Below are 14,559 nucleotides of genomic sequence, written 5' to 3' on the forward strand. Positions count from 1 at the left end.
TTTGTTTTTAACTGAAAATTATAACATAAAGGGTCCAATAGTCCATATTTTAAAGCCCAAATGGGCTATGGGTTAATAGCTAGAAAAATCCATAAATAGAATAAACAGGAGAATTAAAATAAAAGAGCCCAGTGAATACAAATGTGATTATAAATCAGTAGGCAGCTTGGCAAGTAAAAAACAAAGTAACTACAGGTATGAGGAAGGAACGATTCCCTCTGTATGTCGTTGTGGTTGGTTTTTGTTTCTTTTCTAGTTAGTTTGACTGTTTGTTTAAAAATAATAATCTTGTTATCTCTAAATGTTTATTTTCTGAGTCTATCGGCTTCAGGTTTGCTTTAAAATGCTGCTGAATAAGTTTCGGTGTCTCTGTGTGATGAGCTTTATCTGGTGGCTTTAGAAACAGTGATCGGCTGCACCGTGAGAGGGCGCAAAAGCCACGGCTTACTTAACGCAGACACACATATATGACAATGAAAAACAACGCAAACAAAACAAAACAAACCCCTTTGTAAACCTGCTATGTATGTTCGGTTTCCTCTGCGCAAATCCTTAGGCTATCATTTGTATAAACGCAAAACACCCGGCACTGTTTTACATTACCTGTCTGGTAGTTCCGTATTCGTAACTTGACGGTAAAAACTACATTTCCCAGAGCTGTTGGATATTTGGCTGATTGGGACGTGTAGTTCACAGAGACACTGGAGCGCCGGCAGGGAAACCTGTTTTAAAACTACATTTCCCGTGTGGCGTTTCGCAGGCTGGAGGCAGGAAGTGTGTGGAAGTTTGTTGATGGAAAAAAGTTCTCATGGTTATTTTCATGCCAGTGTAAAAAGTTACGTTTCTCTGGTTTGGCGACTCTCAGAAGACTGTGCTGAAGCTGTTTGGAGACACCAAAGGTAACATTAAATCACTAAACAGGAGCTAAGGAACGCAGAAGCGTTTTTAAAAGCTAGTTTCAGATGTTTTAACACTTTTTTAGCTAACAACGGTAACGTATGTCATCGTTTTGCTGGTGTTTGAAAGCTTGTAGCCACACAAGAATTTAGCTGCATCCGTTAACTTGTATGTTAGCTCAGTGGTTGTGAGCTGTAGTTTGTTATTTAGCTTTTCGGTGAAGTTCACGTCGATGTCAGTACAGTTCGGCTTAGCTGTGCTCTTCGCAGTGCTGTCAGTTTAGCGCTAATATCATGTAGCTTCATCATAGATCAGTCTCGTAAACCTAGTTTATCTCGTGTTTAGATTGCAAAGTGCAAGCAGATTTTGTCTGAACTGCATATTTTTTTCTGCTTGTTAGCATCGAGGCGTATGAACAAAGTCACTGCTGAGAAATGGTTGGTATGCTGCTCCTCACCGCCACACCTTTGAGGTAGTGAGCTTTAACCGAAAGCAGCCTGCTTTCTGGGCATTATGAACTTGTATCCAGACACCTCCCTGTCTTACTCATCGCGGGAGAAGACATCCACCCCGCAAAATCAGCGACAGTGGAGTGTATTGAAAGCATGCTTCAGGCAAAGCAGCGTGACACCCATAAGAGGAGCCCCCCGTCAGCTTCACACAGAGCCTGATATTGTCCCTGATGGAGGGACCAGTGCATGCCTGATTTCTGTCAGCAAGCCCAGGAAGCATAAGTAAAGTCTTAGTGAAGCTGGAGAAGTCTGTTGTCATCATAATTATATCTATTTCCTAATAGTTTTCTCGTGACCAACTTGAACACATTTTTGAACGATTTCTTTTCTGGTGATAGGCAGACATAGGAGATATTTTCTCGTTAGCTTCTCTAGCTTGTTAGCACAAATGTCATAGGATTGTATCAGCATTGCACAAATATGTTGGCTGATTTTGTAACTCGGTATATCAGGTTTTTGTGGGCAAAATCTACAAGACGAGTGCAACAAAGAACTGAAAGGCTTTAATACAGTTGAGGTATTATTTATTTGTAAAGACAATTGAACCACTTTCCTGTCAAAAAGGAGAAGATTAAAAAACAAAACAAAAAACATACAGAGGCCCAGAATTTAAAAATCAGTTTATTACTACCCTCACTGACCATTTTATTACTGAGTTGGACCTACTTTTTGGTCTCAGAGCTGTCTTAAATCTTCGTGGCATATCAAGGTGCTCGAAACATTCCTCAGAGATTTTGGTCCATGTTGACATGATGGCATCACACGGTTACTGCAGATTTGTTGGCTGCACATCCATAATGCAAATGTCTTGTTTCATCCTAAAGGTGCTCTGTTGGCTTCAATATGGTGTAGAGGCCAAATATGGACTCATTGTCATGTTCAGAAAACTTCTTTGAGATCATTTGAGCATTGTGACATGCTGCATTATCCTGCTGGAGGTGGCCATCAGAAGATGCACTGCACTGTGGTCATAAAGGGAGGGACATAGTCAGCAACAACACTCAGGAAGGCTGTGGCATTTAAACAGTGCTTAGCTGGCCCTAACGAGGGGAGACTATGCCAAGAAGATATCCCCCACAACATTACATCACTGCCACTAGCCGGAACTGTTAATGGATCTGTGCTTTATTGGTGTTTATGCCAAATTCTGATCCTTCCATCCAAATTTTGCTGCAGAAACCGAGACTCGTCATCAGCCCCGGCAAGATTCTTGAGCCTCTGTGAATTGTAGCCCCTGTTTCCTATTTATCTGCCGCAACCGGTTGGGGTGATGGCAGGCTGACAAGATAAATTTATAGATGCTCCTCTGCATACCTTTATCGTAACAAATGCCTATTACTAATGTCTTCCTGTCATCTCCAGACAGTCTTGTTTTTCTGCTCCAGCCTCACCAAGCACATTGCTGCTTACTGAATAGTTTCTCTTTTTCCTGAAGATCCTTCATATCATCTTCTGCAAACCCTACAGATGGTTATGTGGGAAAATCCCAGTAGATCAGCAGTTTCTGAAATACCAAGAACAATTTAATGTTCCAAGTAGTATGATTGTTGCTATATAATAATGTTCAGCTAAGATGCACCAATCTATTGCCCAATATGTTGGAGTATATCGTGCCATATTGCATGTGGCAGTGTCACAGGTGAATTTCATCTGTTGCTTCATGAGTTTTTCTCTGATTTACTGTTCGAGAATGGCAACTTGTTTTTTCTTTTTTCAAGAAAAAAAGAAAAACATTCAATTATAAAAAAATAAATAATTAGTGTTGATTTTATTTTGGTGTTTTTTTGTTTGTGATCTCGCACAGGGACCAGAACATCAAGAATAATGGGGAGCGAACCAGGCCCAGTTCAGATTGTCAATGTCTGTAAGGACGATCACTCTTTCACCTTGGAGATCAATGCTTTGAGTCAGATCCTGCTGAACCCCAAGGTCCGAGACAAACGTGTGGTGGTGGTGTCAGTGGCCGGAGCCTTCAGGAAGGGGAAGAGCTTTGTGCTCGACTTCATGCTTCGATACATGCACAGACAGGTGAGTTGTGCTGTAACCTGATCCTTCAGCATGTCTCATCACCATATCTCTGTAAGATCAGCTGAAGTTCACTTCAGAGATCAGCTGAAGTTCACTTCAGAGATCAGCTGAAGTGCACTTACAGTATCAGATGCTGGACTCTCACTAAGCTTCAGAGCAGGATGCTAGAGACTGATTTTTGTCCTCAAGGTGTGATAACCTGCAGAATTAGTCCTGGTGTGTGGATTGCATGAGGACTAACTAACATGTGAACTAACTAGTTTACTGACTAGGAGTAAATGAGAATTTTGCCATGACCACTAAGGACTAGAGTCTGTGAATGCCCTCTCTTAACTTTATTACTTTTATTCATTACTTTTACCATAGTGCCACTGTCTGGCCTCACAACATGACTAATATGACATCTTTCAGTCACTGAACACTTTACACTCCACTGGGTACTTATTTGTTATGTAAATTATTCAAAACAATTGGGATCTCCATTCATAATTTAGGTTATGGCTGAGTGAATAGCACCGAAGCTTTACCTGAAGGCCTCGGCTCTGCTGTGATGGGGGTTTAAAAGTGAAGTTTGCATTTCTGTATCAGGACGAGGAGAAATGGATGGGTAACGATGACGAGCCTCTGACCGGGTTTTCTTGGAGAGGAGGGTCAGAACCGGAAACATCAGGCATCCAGCTGTGGAGCGAAGTTTTCCTTGTCCAAAAGAGCGATGGTGAAGAGGTACTTGAACATTTATGTGTGATTATTTGTTTTAAGAGAGTAAACATGTAAGCACTCAGATTTACTAATGGAATTCATATTGAAATATTGAGTTGATGTTCATTCATTGTTTTAGATTTTCAGTGCCACAGTAATTTCTGGTCTCAGCCTTTCCTCTAACCTTTAGTCTGTGCTTATGACTTTATTACTCTAGCTGTATAAGAATAAAGCACATTTTGTAGGTTTGTATTTTATATAACAAAGGTTTATAAGTGCAGTGGACAGATCCCTGCATGCTGCAAATGTCACTGCTACAAAGAGATGAGCTGGTTTCTGTCAGCCTCCAGCAAAGTTTAAAAACAATCTTCTAAATTTAGACCAAGCGGTTCATCTGCCTACAGGCGTCTTTAGCTGCTTTTTCTGAAAGCAGCTAAGATGGACTTTTTATACCCAATCACAACCTTGATGACCTTGACCTCAAGGTTAGAGGTCAGCCATCTGTAAGCTCTATATGTCTATAATCATTATAGAGTCTATAATCATGTTTTGTTTCTAAATTCCTTGCATTCCTCATTTCTGCATGCATGTTCTGCATATTTCAGTTTCTCTGCCACACCTCAGATCAGTATAAAAGTTGAATGAATGAAAGCAAGGTTGGGCAGTGGTTCAGATGCAGTGACTCATTAATACACATTACTGTTTGGAGTATTGTGCCTCCTTGTATTTAGTGTTTCGCTCACATAGAGTTAACTTTGCCAAGCTGCCTAGGTCCACTAAGGAATGTTAAAGTATATTTGTCAAACCTGTTTTAGAAATTTTTTTTTATGTCTAATTTCTCATCCATCGCCATATTTGGTCAGGTTACTGTGAAAGATCCCCTCAATATTATTTGTAAATTATTATTACTGCTAACTAGCTTGTCCAAAACCTTTTCATTCTATGTTTCACTCCTGTCTGGCTCACTGCCCAGGTCCTCAATATCATGCAGAGTCTCTTATCTTGCAGTCAGATGCCCTCTAACGCCACTGTCTTGAACTACGATGGTAGTTCTGCTCTCTGAACCGCTGCAAGCTGTACCAGCAGCTGGTGGAGAACTGCTTCATATGCCACTGCACTGAGCTTGTTGAGGTTTCAGAGCGAAACTGGAGCCAGTCTAAAATCTGAAATCTGAGCACATGTCATAGCACGTGATTCCTACATTTACCCCATCTTCTCCCTCTCTGCTGCTGCAGGTGGCTGTGGTGTTGATGGACACTCAGGGAGCGTTTGACGACCAGTCCACTGTGAAGGACTGTGCCACCATCTTTGCCCTCAGCACTATGACCAGCTCCATACAGGTGACCATCTGCTCCGAGCATCACTAAATCAGTATTTTCTTGATACTGTTGTAAAGTGTGCCAACATGTTTTTGTCTTGTTTAGCTCTACAATCTCTCACAGAACATCCAGGAGGACGACCTGCAGCAGTTGCAGGTCAGTTTGGATTGGTGTTTGGAAAATCCCACCAAAGATTTTAAGCTCCAAACGATTAAATCTAGTTACTATTTAGACTTAGACTCTCACACATAATACTTTCCTCGTGGTGCTGGCTCTGATATTGTATTCATTCATTCACAGCAGCTACTTTAAGGAATCGACTTTTAAACAGTTTTGTTTGGTGTACTCTGTTATGCTCATGCGTTTTATTTCATACTTGAAGTTTTTCTGCATCTAATGGAAGTAATTTCACTGCCTAACATAAGTCACGTGCCACATTTTTTAATTTCACTGTTAATTTTCCATTATGGGCATCGCCTCCTCCTCTTTCTCCTTGTAGCTGTTCACAGAGTATGGTCGTCTCGCCATGGATGAGATCTTTCAGAAGCCCTTTCAGGTATGAGAAACAACGACATTCAGTGATCTGTGGGGGTTATTTTTGTTCTCTTGTTCTCTAACACGTTCTCTCTCCTCCTGCAGTCTTTGATGTTTCTGATCAGGGACTGGAGCTTTCCCTACGAGTACAGCTACGGGTTCAAAGGCGGGAATCAATTCCTGGATAAACGGTTACAGGTACCAGCCACGTGTTGATGATTTGGCAGAGTATCATGAATGCACTGTGGCTGTGAATTTTTATGTAACTGATCTGAAATGATGAGTTTCAGCAGTGCTTGTTTGTTTGTTTTTTATTTCTTTGTTTGCTTGGTTGGTTGTTTTTTTTTAGGTTAAGGAGGCTCAACACGAGGAGCTGCAAACAGTCAGGGAGCACATTCGTTCATGCTTCACCAGCATATCCTGCTTCCTCTTACCTCACCCTGGTTTAAAAGTTGCCACCAGTCCTGCCTTTAAGGGACAGCTCTGCGGTAAGGTCCTCGGGTTTTTGTGGTATTTTTAGTTGGATGGCCTTCAGCAGAGTGCACTCCTGAGTTTAGATTTTTGTTTTTAATTTATTGTTATTTATTGTCAGATGTTGGTCCTGAGTTCAGAGACCAGCTGAAGATTTTGATTCCCAAACTGCTGCATCCAGACCGTCTGGTGGAGAAAGAAATAAATGGAAACAAAGTCACATGCAGCGGCCTGCTCGAGTTTTTCAAGGTGAGATCACAATCAGATATTTACAGGCCCCTTTTTTAGTTCATTGGCTAGAAATGTTAAATATTTGCTTTACTTTACCTGCTCTGAAGTTTTCTCTTTCTCTGAGTATAAAGAAACTCATTTTGAAGCTGTTCACCTGAGCTAGAGACAGGGTTTAAAAAAGAAACAATGGGGGGAATGGAAAACATGCCTTAGCCCACTTCCTTTGAAATTTGCCAGATGTTTTGAGTCTACTGCCATCCTGTGTCTATTACTGTTTATAGATCACAGTGGAAAGGCACAAAATCCTCATGTTTTTTGTAACTAAATATTAGTCTATGATTTTACGGTTCAAACAGCTCGTCTACTTCTAGAAACTTTCCTTCTGCTTTGCAGTTGTAGAAATAGAAACATGTCTTGCCAGTTAGCAGGAATCTCAACAATGGCTCTGGACAGGTTTCAAGCTACCAAGATCAAGTATGTAAGGAAGTAAGTAGTAAGGAAGTCCACCCACCCATCTTATTCCAGTTACCCAGTTCAGGGTTGCGAGGGTGCTGGAGCCTGTCCCCACTGGGGGGAGAAAACCATAATTGTGATTTCAAGAGCCACCGGGATATTTAAAAAAGCTCAAATTAAGTTTTATTAAACTTTTTCCTTGTATGTTACATTTACACCAACACGGTCAGCATCTGTGGCTCATCTCACAGGCACAAAAGAAGGTCTAATCTATTTCAAGTTATGGTTATATTATGTTAAGAAGAAGAAAAAGTGTACCTCCATCTTGCCGGTATCTGTGGAACAGATGTGTGTGTGTGTGTGTGTGTGTGTGAGTGGATTATATGGTTCCTGGGTAAGCTCTTACAAAGTAGATGATTGTCTCTCTAGACAGCTGCTGTCATGGATTTCTCTACTCAGTTTTCCAAAAGTGTGTCTGAACAGTCCTTTCTGTTTTGTGTCACAAGGTTTATATCAAGATTTATCAGGGAGAAGACCTACCGCAGCCAAAGACTATGCTCATGGTACGTATACTGTTTACGCCAGTTTGACCAGGCACTTAGTGTTGCTCTTGAGTATGTCACTCTTTATCATCTTTACCATGTGTGTGTCTGTCTCACCAGGCCACAGCAGAGGCCAATAACTTGGCAGCTGTGGCGTCAGCCAAAGACCAGTATTACAGGAACATGGAGAAGGTGAGTTCATGTTAATCTCTGTGGTGATCCCTGATTATTATCATTCCCATTAGTCACTACTTTAAAGTGCTTGTTGCCTCAGTAATCTACAGAGTAAAGGGGGTTACATATATCATCTGTAATGTTGAATTTGAAACACCCTCCCTCTTTATGATTCTGTGCTTTTACTAAGGTGTGTGGAGGAGACCTGCCTTATGTTTCTCCAGATTCCCTGGAAGAGAAACATCAGTTTTTCTTCCGGGAGGCTCTTCACGTCTTTGCATCCACCAAGAAGATGGGCGGGCAGGAGTTTTGTAACCGTTACCAGGTGAAACTGGAAAAGGAGCTATTGGAAATGTGGGAGTCATACCTGAAGCACAACGAGGTAAAGAGTGGTTTGTTTTACCCTCTTTTATTATCTAAGTATAAAAATCAATTAATGAAGGTAAAACGTGGTCAAACATGATTTAATTTCAGTTTTGTTCCTGATCACTTGCTCTTTCTCTTTGTATTCAAAGTCCAAAAACCTCTTCAGCGCCTTCCGGACTCCTGCTGTGCTCTTTGTCCTGGTGTGCCTCCTCTACGTGCTCTCTGGTTTGCTTCTTTTTATCGGCCTGTCCACCTTCGCCATGTTTTGCGACTGCACTCTTGGTGCGGTCATGGTGGCCATGCTGACGTGGGCCTTTATCCGCTACTCGGGTCGGTACCGAAATGTGGGAGGAGCCATCGACCAGGCTGCCGGCGTCGTTCTGGAGCAGGTGAGAATAAAGGAAGAGAGGCATTTGTGTCTCAAAGCTTTCATTGCTGGATTCTGTTTTAGTGTAATGCACCAGTTACAGCCACTAGAGGGAGCGCTTGTTGTAGAGAGCAACAAAACCACCAGGATTAAAAATAAAAAGTCTGGTTCTCTAGTGTGAATTTCCACTTTAGTGCTAGTTTAGAGGTTTAAGTGTCTGAGCAGATAGCTTTGTCCTATGTTAAGCTTAAATGCTTCAGGGATCTGGGGAAAGTTCACAAACTAGTTAAAGCAGTTGTGCCCGAGGAGTTTTCCTGAGCCTGAATAAAGTGCGTTCAAACCTTTTCAGAGTAAACTTGAAAAACTTTAGCAACGAGGACACTAAGTGGAGCTCCCTCACTAAGCTGATCTTGGAAAGTGTTGGTAACGTGAAGTCTGAAAGTTTGAAATGCCTGTAAAAGTAGAAGTTACTTTCAGCTGTTTGCTTATTAACAAGGGGGTCTGTACGGGTAGCGCTGCATGTTTGATTTGTCAGGTTTTTATGCTGGAGACCCTTCCTGACACAACCCCAAAGGGGATTTTCCTTGCCTGGCTTTTTACCACCGTAAAAATATTCGGCAGTAGAACAAAAACGGAAGAAAACCATGAATCAACACATAAACATTACCTGATGCTGCTGAAGTGAAGCAGAGCAAAGGTTTGCAGAGGTTTAATTAGAGACTCAGCTAAGTATTTTGCAATTTCGCATAACTTTAAAAAGTTTAACTTTCTTCAGTATTGAACAGCAGAAATTAGGCTTTCTTGTTGGAAATCATTTAAATTAAAACAAACAAACAAACAGCGACAGTGCTGTAAACAACAGTAGACTGGTGCGTAATAAGCAAGTGAATAATGCAGAAAACAGATTTTTAGATGGGAAACTGTTCCTGAAGAACACTGAGAGAGAGAAAGAGAGAGCTGTGCAGGAAGTGTGATTTTTATCATGGTGGAAGCAAAAGTAAGAGGGAATTCATGACGATGTTTATGTGAAGCGAAATGTGAAGCTTAGTTTAGGTCTTCTTTTGCTGCTGGTTTTGAGACAACCTGCAGCTTCAGAATCTAGCGCGAAAAAATGGTAAACACGAAGTGCAGACCCGCCAACGCATCAGAATCCGTGAGCAGTCGGCTTTCAGCCCCAGCGGCGTGTCCGTGCCGTCAGGTGAGAAAGCCACATCTCACTGATTCTGATGCATCGGTGGGTCCGCGCTTTGTGTTTACGTCTTTGTGCAGAATCCTTGTACCTGCTCTCATTTACTGTTTAAGTTGTTTGGTGGTTGTTGAGATTTTGTGAGGTTTAACCTGAGATTCTGGTGTTTCTGGCAAAATAAATTTATATTTAAAAGTTGGATTTTAATAAATCGATATCATGTTATTCAAGCGAGAATTGATTTTAATCAGAAAATCGATAAAGAGGTGGTGAAGAAAGGAAAAACATTCAATGCATTTAAAAAAATGACAGAATCAGAAACATCAGGCATAATTTTTTGTACAAAAATTATAAATTCCTTCAAAAAGAATATGGGACCACACAGGTTAATTATGTGGGCTGCTAGAAAGCTGACCGCCTGAAGTTGTTAAACTGTGTTTAAACGACTCTGATTCATTACTTGATAATCACCAAAAAGCTGTGAATTTTTTTCCTTGCCCTCTAAACTTCTTCTGTGGTCAAATTTCTTAACTTAAGGCTGATAAATTAGAAAAAAATTACTATTTCTTATTTTTAACCACGTGAGAAAGCAAAATTGTTTGTAGTTGATACAAACTGCACACAAATGTGACTGACCTATGGAGATAGCTGCATGTGTTTTCTGGTTTCTCCACGAAGACATTAACATCGTTGGCTTTGGTTGTTCACCAGGCAGGAATTGTGAGAGGAGAAATTTAAACCCTTCCCATTTCCTTGCCTTCATTCACCTGGCTGGTGGCAGCATGAAGTGGATATCCAGCCCACTGGACTCTCGCCTGTGGCTCTTCTGAGGGACTTCGAGCCAATTTTTTTTATAGGTCATCCTAGGTCAGCTACATGGTCTCCTTTCAGAATACCTCACCTGGGGTGCATCCTAGTCAGATACCCGAAATTGCTGCTGCAGTAAATGAACGTAATCTGTCAGTATGAATAAATAAAAATGTATATTTACAGATTACGTGTGTAACTATATGTACACATGTAATCTGTAAAATTACAAAAGTTCTAGTAGCTCTCTGCCCAGACATGGCAGTGGGGAAGGTCCCTTATCAGTTGGAAAAGCTGCGAAATTTATGAAAATTAATGCTATCCTTTAGTTGTTTCAAAGCCATCAGTGGGCTAGACATGAGAGCCTGCCCAGTTCTGGCCCCCAGGCCTTATGTTGATACCCCTGCTCCAGAGGAAGCCAATTTCCGCTGCTCATATCTGTGATCTCATTCTTTCCGTCCCTACCCTCATGGCCATAGGTGAGTTAGATCTACTAGTCTATGGACAGCGCTGCGTTCACGCCTTTACCACAGCAGACCAGCATGACGTGGACATGAATGTCAGAAAGTCTAACACTGGGGACACCAATGGGGGAGGGGAGTGGACGGGGTGCTACACCCCTGTTTCCTGCACCCTACCCGGTGTAGGGGTGGGATGTTGTTTCAGAGGGTGCATCCGTTCACCCGCACTCTAGAGGGGGTGTGTGTGTGTGTGTGTGTGGTGTGTGTGTGTGTGTTTCTGTGTGTGTGTTTTGTGTGTGTGTGTGTGTGGTTGTGTGTGTGTGTGTGTGTGTGCTGTGTGAGTGTGAGAGATTGGCCTGCATGTTTGTTTATATAAGTGTACACGGTTAATTTGTCTGTGTGTTTGGGTGTGGCTGGGCCTGAGCTGATAGAGTCTATAGAGCTCATCTTGGAGCAGTCCAACACTGAGCTGCTGTGTGGGGAGGACATGTCTGAAGCTGCTGAGCCATCTGACGAGCAGCTGAAGCTGAAGGAGTATATTTGTTATCACATTGTGGTCCAACTGTATAACACATGCCAGTTTTTACCAGTTATTTGCAGACTGTGTTGGAGCTTGATGGCCTACATACAGCAGACTTATCAGGGCTTGTTTTCTGAAAGTGGCTCGACTGTTACTTCTTGTAACTGAGCTGATAAGAGAGGTGAGACTGAACCATGACCATGCAATAAATGTGTGACCCACGAAGCCTCAACAATGAAATACTGAAGGCCAGTTTGATGGTGCTCTTTGTGGATTATTGTAATGCTTTCACAAATATTTTTTGTTGAACAATGGTGATTATTAAGAACAGATAGAAATAAAAATGTATGATGTATGTATCCAACATGAAAAAGGACTGAAACAGAAAATGAAAGTGTTCCAGCCCTCAGAGGCTATCTGAAGTCCATTCTTGAATCTTGAGTTCACTTTCCTTACAAGTTCCTCGACCGTGCCATCGCTGGCAGAGTTTAAAAACGGTGATGGATACAGCAACCAGAACTGAAGTCAGCGAACACTGCAAGCACTCACATCAGCTCTCTCTCTCTCTCTCCTGTTATTTCTCCTTTCAGGCCACTGTGATGCTGAACAAGTCGAGAGGGACAAGCATGGTGGAGCACAAGAAAACCCGTTAAAAGACCGCCACACTCTCTTCATAATGCAAAGCAAACGGCGCCCACAGCAAACACACAGTCAGCACCCAAAGCCTTATCATGCCACCCAAACTCAACAACACTGACACGGGGTAGCGAGATGATGCCACTTCACCAGCATCTCTATTATGCACAATATTCTGCCTCTCAACGGTTCTGTTATTCTCTAAGGCAGGGACGTAAACTGTATTTTATGTCTTAAATTGACACTGCCATCACTTTACAAGTTTACAATTGGTCTTAATAGACAAGTCAAAGTTTACCTTAAACCTAAAAACACTTTTATTTTCTACTTCAAGCTTAATGCATCTTCGTTGGCCGTATGTTGCTAAGACAGGGTTTCTGCAGTGTGTCTTTAAATAGTTTCCTAAAATGCTAGCTTTAAAGCGTATACATTTATTCAGGTTCCTGGGAGGTTTTCTTTGTTTTCACTCATTGACTTTAAAACATTCCAGCTTGTTTGTAGATTGGCTTCATATTTTAACATGAACTAGCATTTCTTGGGAGGCTTTGAGGGGAGAGTAAACAGTTTTTTGCTCTACACAGCACAGCATGGAGGCTGTATGTAATGGGAGATTCACTTGTTTGTTCTTTTATGGAAATATGCTATACTTTGTTGATCTGAGTACTAAATAATAGACCATATGGAATATATATATATACTCCATAAAAAATTCCAAAGGAAAGACAGTATTAGAACGCTGATAAGTGTTGATTGACCAAATAAACTGCTTTCATTATGTTGTGAGCGCTAGTGTAAAATTTTAATCATGTCAAAAATCAGTTTAAGCGATAATACAGTCCACAGCATAAACAAGATAATTCTGTCTCTTTAAAGACATTTAAACATGCTAGTAATTTAATTGGAGACATACGTGAAACTAATGGCAAGCAAAATGTATGAATAGAACAAAAAAGCAGGAGAAATGAGCAGAAAATTGTAGCACAGCTGTCATCCTGAATTTTTGTACAAGTGTTTCATTTTTCCGAGGGCTGCAACACTTAGACGGATTATTATCATGTAACATATGATATTGTTAGTCATGCTTTCCCCTCAAATGATCTTGTGATGTTTTAAGTGACGGGTAATGGTCTATACTGTCAGCAGAGAAATAACATTGTGACACCCCACCTTATTCAAAAGCCCCACTGGTAAAATAGCTGTAAGTTAAATTAATGTTTAAACTGCTTCACATTAATTTGCTCTATAAAAAGACTGTTTAAATATTTGTTAAGCTGTGTGAGGTAAAACTTGGATTTATCTGGCTCCCAGTTCAGCTCAAAACTACCATTTCATATGACTGACTTTTACTGCGAAAGAAAAATAATCAATATGATCTTGATTCTTACATTCTTGTTTGCATGCAGCAAGTTAACCATTTAATCTTTAGCAAATCAGCAAGTTGTACTGAGAAATAAAAAGCTGGACCACTCAGTGGATTTATTATATTTTAGTTTGACTTTGTGGGGCCAAGCAGGGGCTGCTCCAGCCAGCTCAGAGTAAATCAGGTAGTGGATTAAAGGACGATGATTACTTGTAGCTATGCCCTACATCTCTAAATATGATAACGTGCATGATAACATGAAGATGGCTCCTGTAACTATGCAGCAGTATGCACTTTAATAACTATTCCAAAAAAAAAAAAAAAAATCCCCAAAAAGCTGTACAGTGATGCTTTATTCTCACAGTGATACCATATTACTCTTAATGATACAAATCCACATAGTAAAGGGCCAAAAATTTCCAAATTGAATATTTGTGGTTTTTGACCATCATTTTGCACTTTCCATTTCTGTCTCTTTCCACAAGAGGAGGGAACTGTTTAAATTGTTTTAAAAAAGCAGTTATTATTGCACTTCCCCTCTTCTTTGGTGCTTTTTGTACACAGCTTGTTCCAAAGGCGAGCAAATGCATGCAAGTAGTCCCAGCTAATGCAGTCATCTCTTGCAGGTGCATGGTGGCTTTAACTTGAGAAGTGCTGTTTTATAAAGAATAAACAGGAGCCTCAAACTGTTGATCCAGCGTTTCTGGTCTGTTCATTTCTCTGCCGTTTCCACCAGCAGGCTTGCCTCTGTGAATAAGCAAATCAGCACAGTTACAAAAATACTACTTATGCAAAGCTCTTACATCGCCATTGCATTTGATGTAACTGCGCAGCCAAAGAATTGATTGCCATAGATTGCGTTTGAATGATATTGGATTAGATTAAATCACATTAAACTCTGTTGTCATCGTGCAGCGAGAGCCTAGCAAAATGCTGTTCATAAAACTACATAGTGCAAGCAGTACTCAAGTGAATGTAGGTCTTCTAAACACGGAT

The 14,559-nt window shown here is 41.0% G+C and overlaps 1 protein-coding gene across 1 annotated transcript; it reads left to right on the forward strand.

Annotated features, from left to right (window-relative positions):
* Nucleotides 1-746: 746 nt before the first annotated feature.
* On the forward strand, nucleotides 747-14,254 carry atl3 (atlastin 3). The gene is made up of 14 exons (XM_005913287.3): nucleotides 747-899; nucleotides 3,214-3,437; nucleotides 4,026-4,160; nucleotides 5,372-5,476; nucleotides 5,561-5,611; nucleotides 5,955-6,011; nucleotides 6,095-6,187; nucleotides 6,339-6,477; nucleotides 6,582-6,709; nucleotides 7,651-7,707; nucleotides 7,807-7,878; nucleotides 8,051-8,242; nucleotides 8,376-8,615; nucleotides 12,158-14,254. The coding sequence occupies exons 2-14, from the start codon at nucleotides 3,234-3,236 to the stop codon at nucleotides 12,218-12,220; spliced, it is 1,536 nt and encodes a 511-aa protein (XP_005913349.1). The 5' UTR covers nucleotides 747-899; nucleotides 3,214-3,233; the 3' UTR covers nucleotides 12,221-14,254.
* Nucleotides 14,255-14,559: the final 305 nt, after the last annotated feature.

This window comes from Haplochromis burtoni, unplaced genomic scaffold, assembly GCF_018398535.1.
Source record: "Haplochromis burtoni strain Fernald_Lab_line unplaced genomic scaffold, NCSU_Asbu1 Contig_4, whole genome shotgun sequence".
NCBI classification, from domain to species: Eukaryota; Metazoa; Chordata; class Actinopteri; order Cichliformes; family Cichlidae; genus Haplochromis; species Haplochromis burtoni.

What these genes read in the sequence shown, in the direction of transcription:
- atl3 (XM_005913287.3), top strand. Translation starts at nt 3,234, where the DNA reads ATGGGGAGCGAACCAGGCCCAGTTCAGATTGTCAATGTCTGTAAGGAC. An exon ending in TCTTTCAGAAGCCCTTTCAG is followed by an intron (nt 6,012 to 6,094) that starts GTATGAGAAACA and finishes CTCCTCCTGCAG; the next exon opens with TCTTTGATGTTTCTGATCAG. An exon ending in ATTACAGGAACATGGAGAAG is followed by an intron (nt 7,879 to 8,050) that starts GTGAGTTCATGT and finishes GCTTTTACTAAG; the next exon opens with GTGTGTGGAGGAGACCTGCC.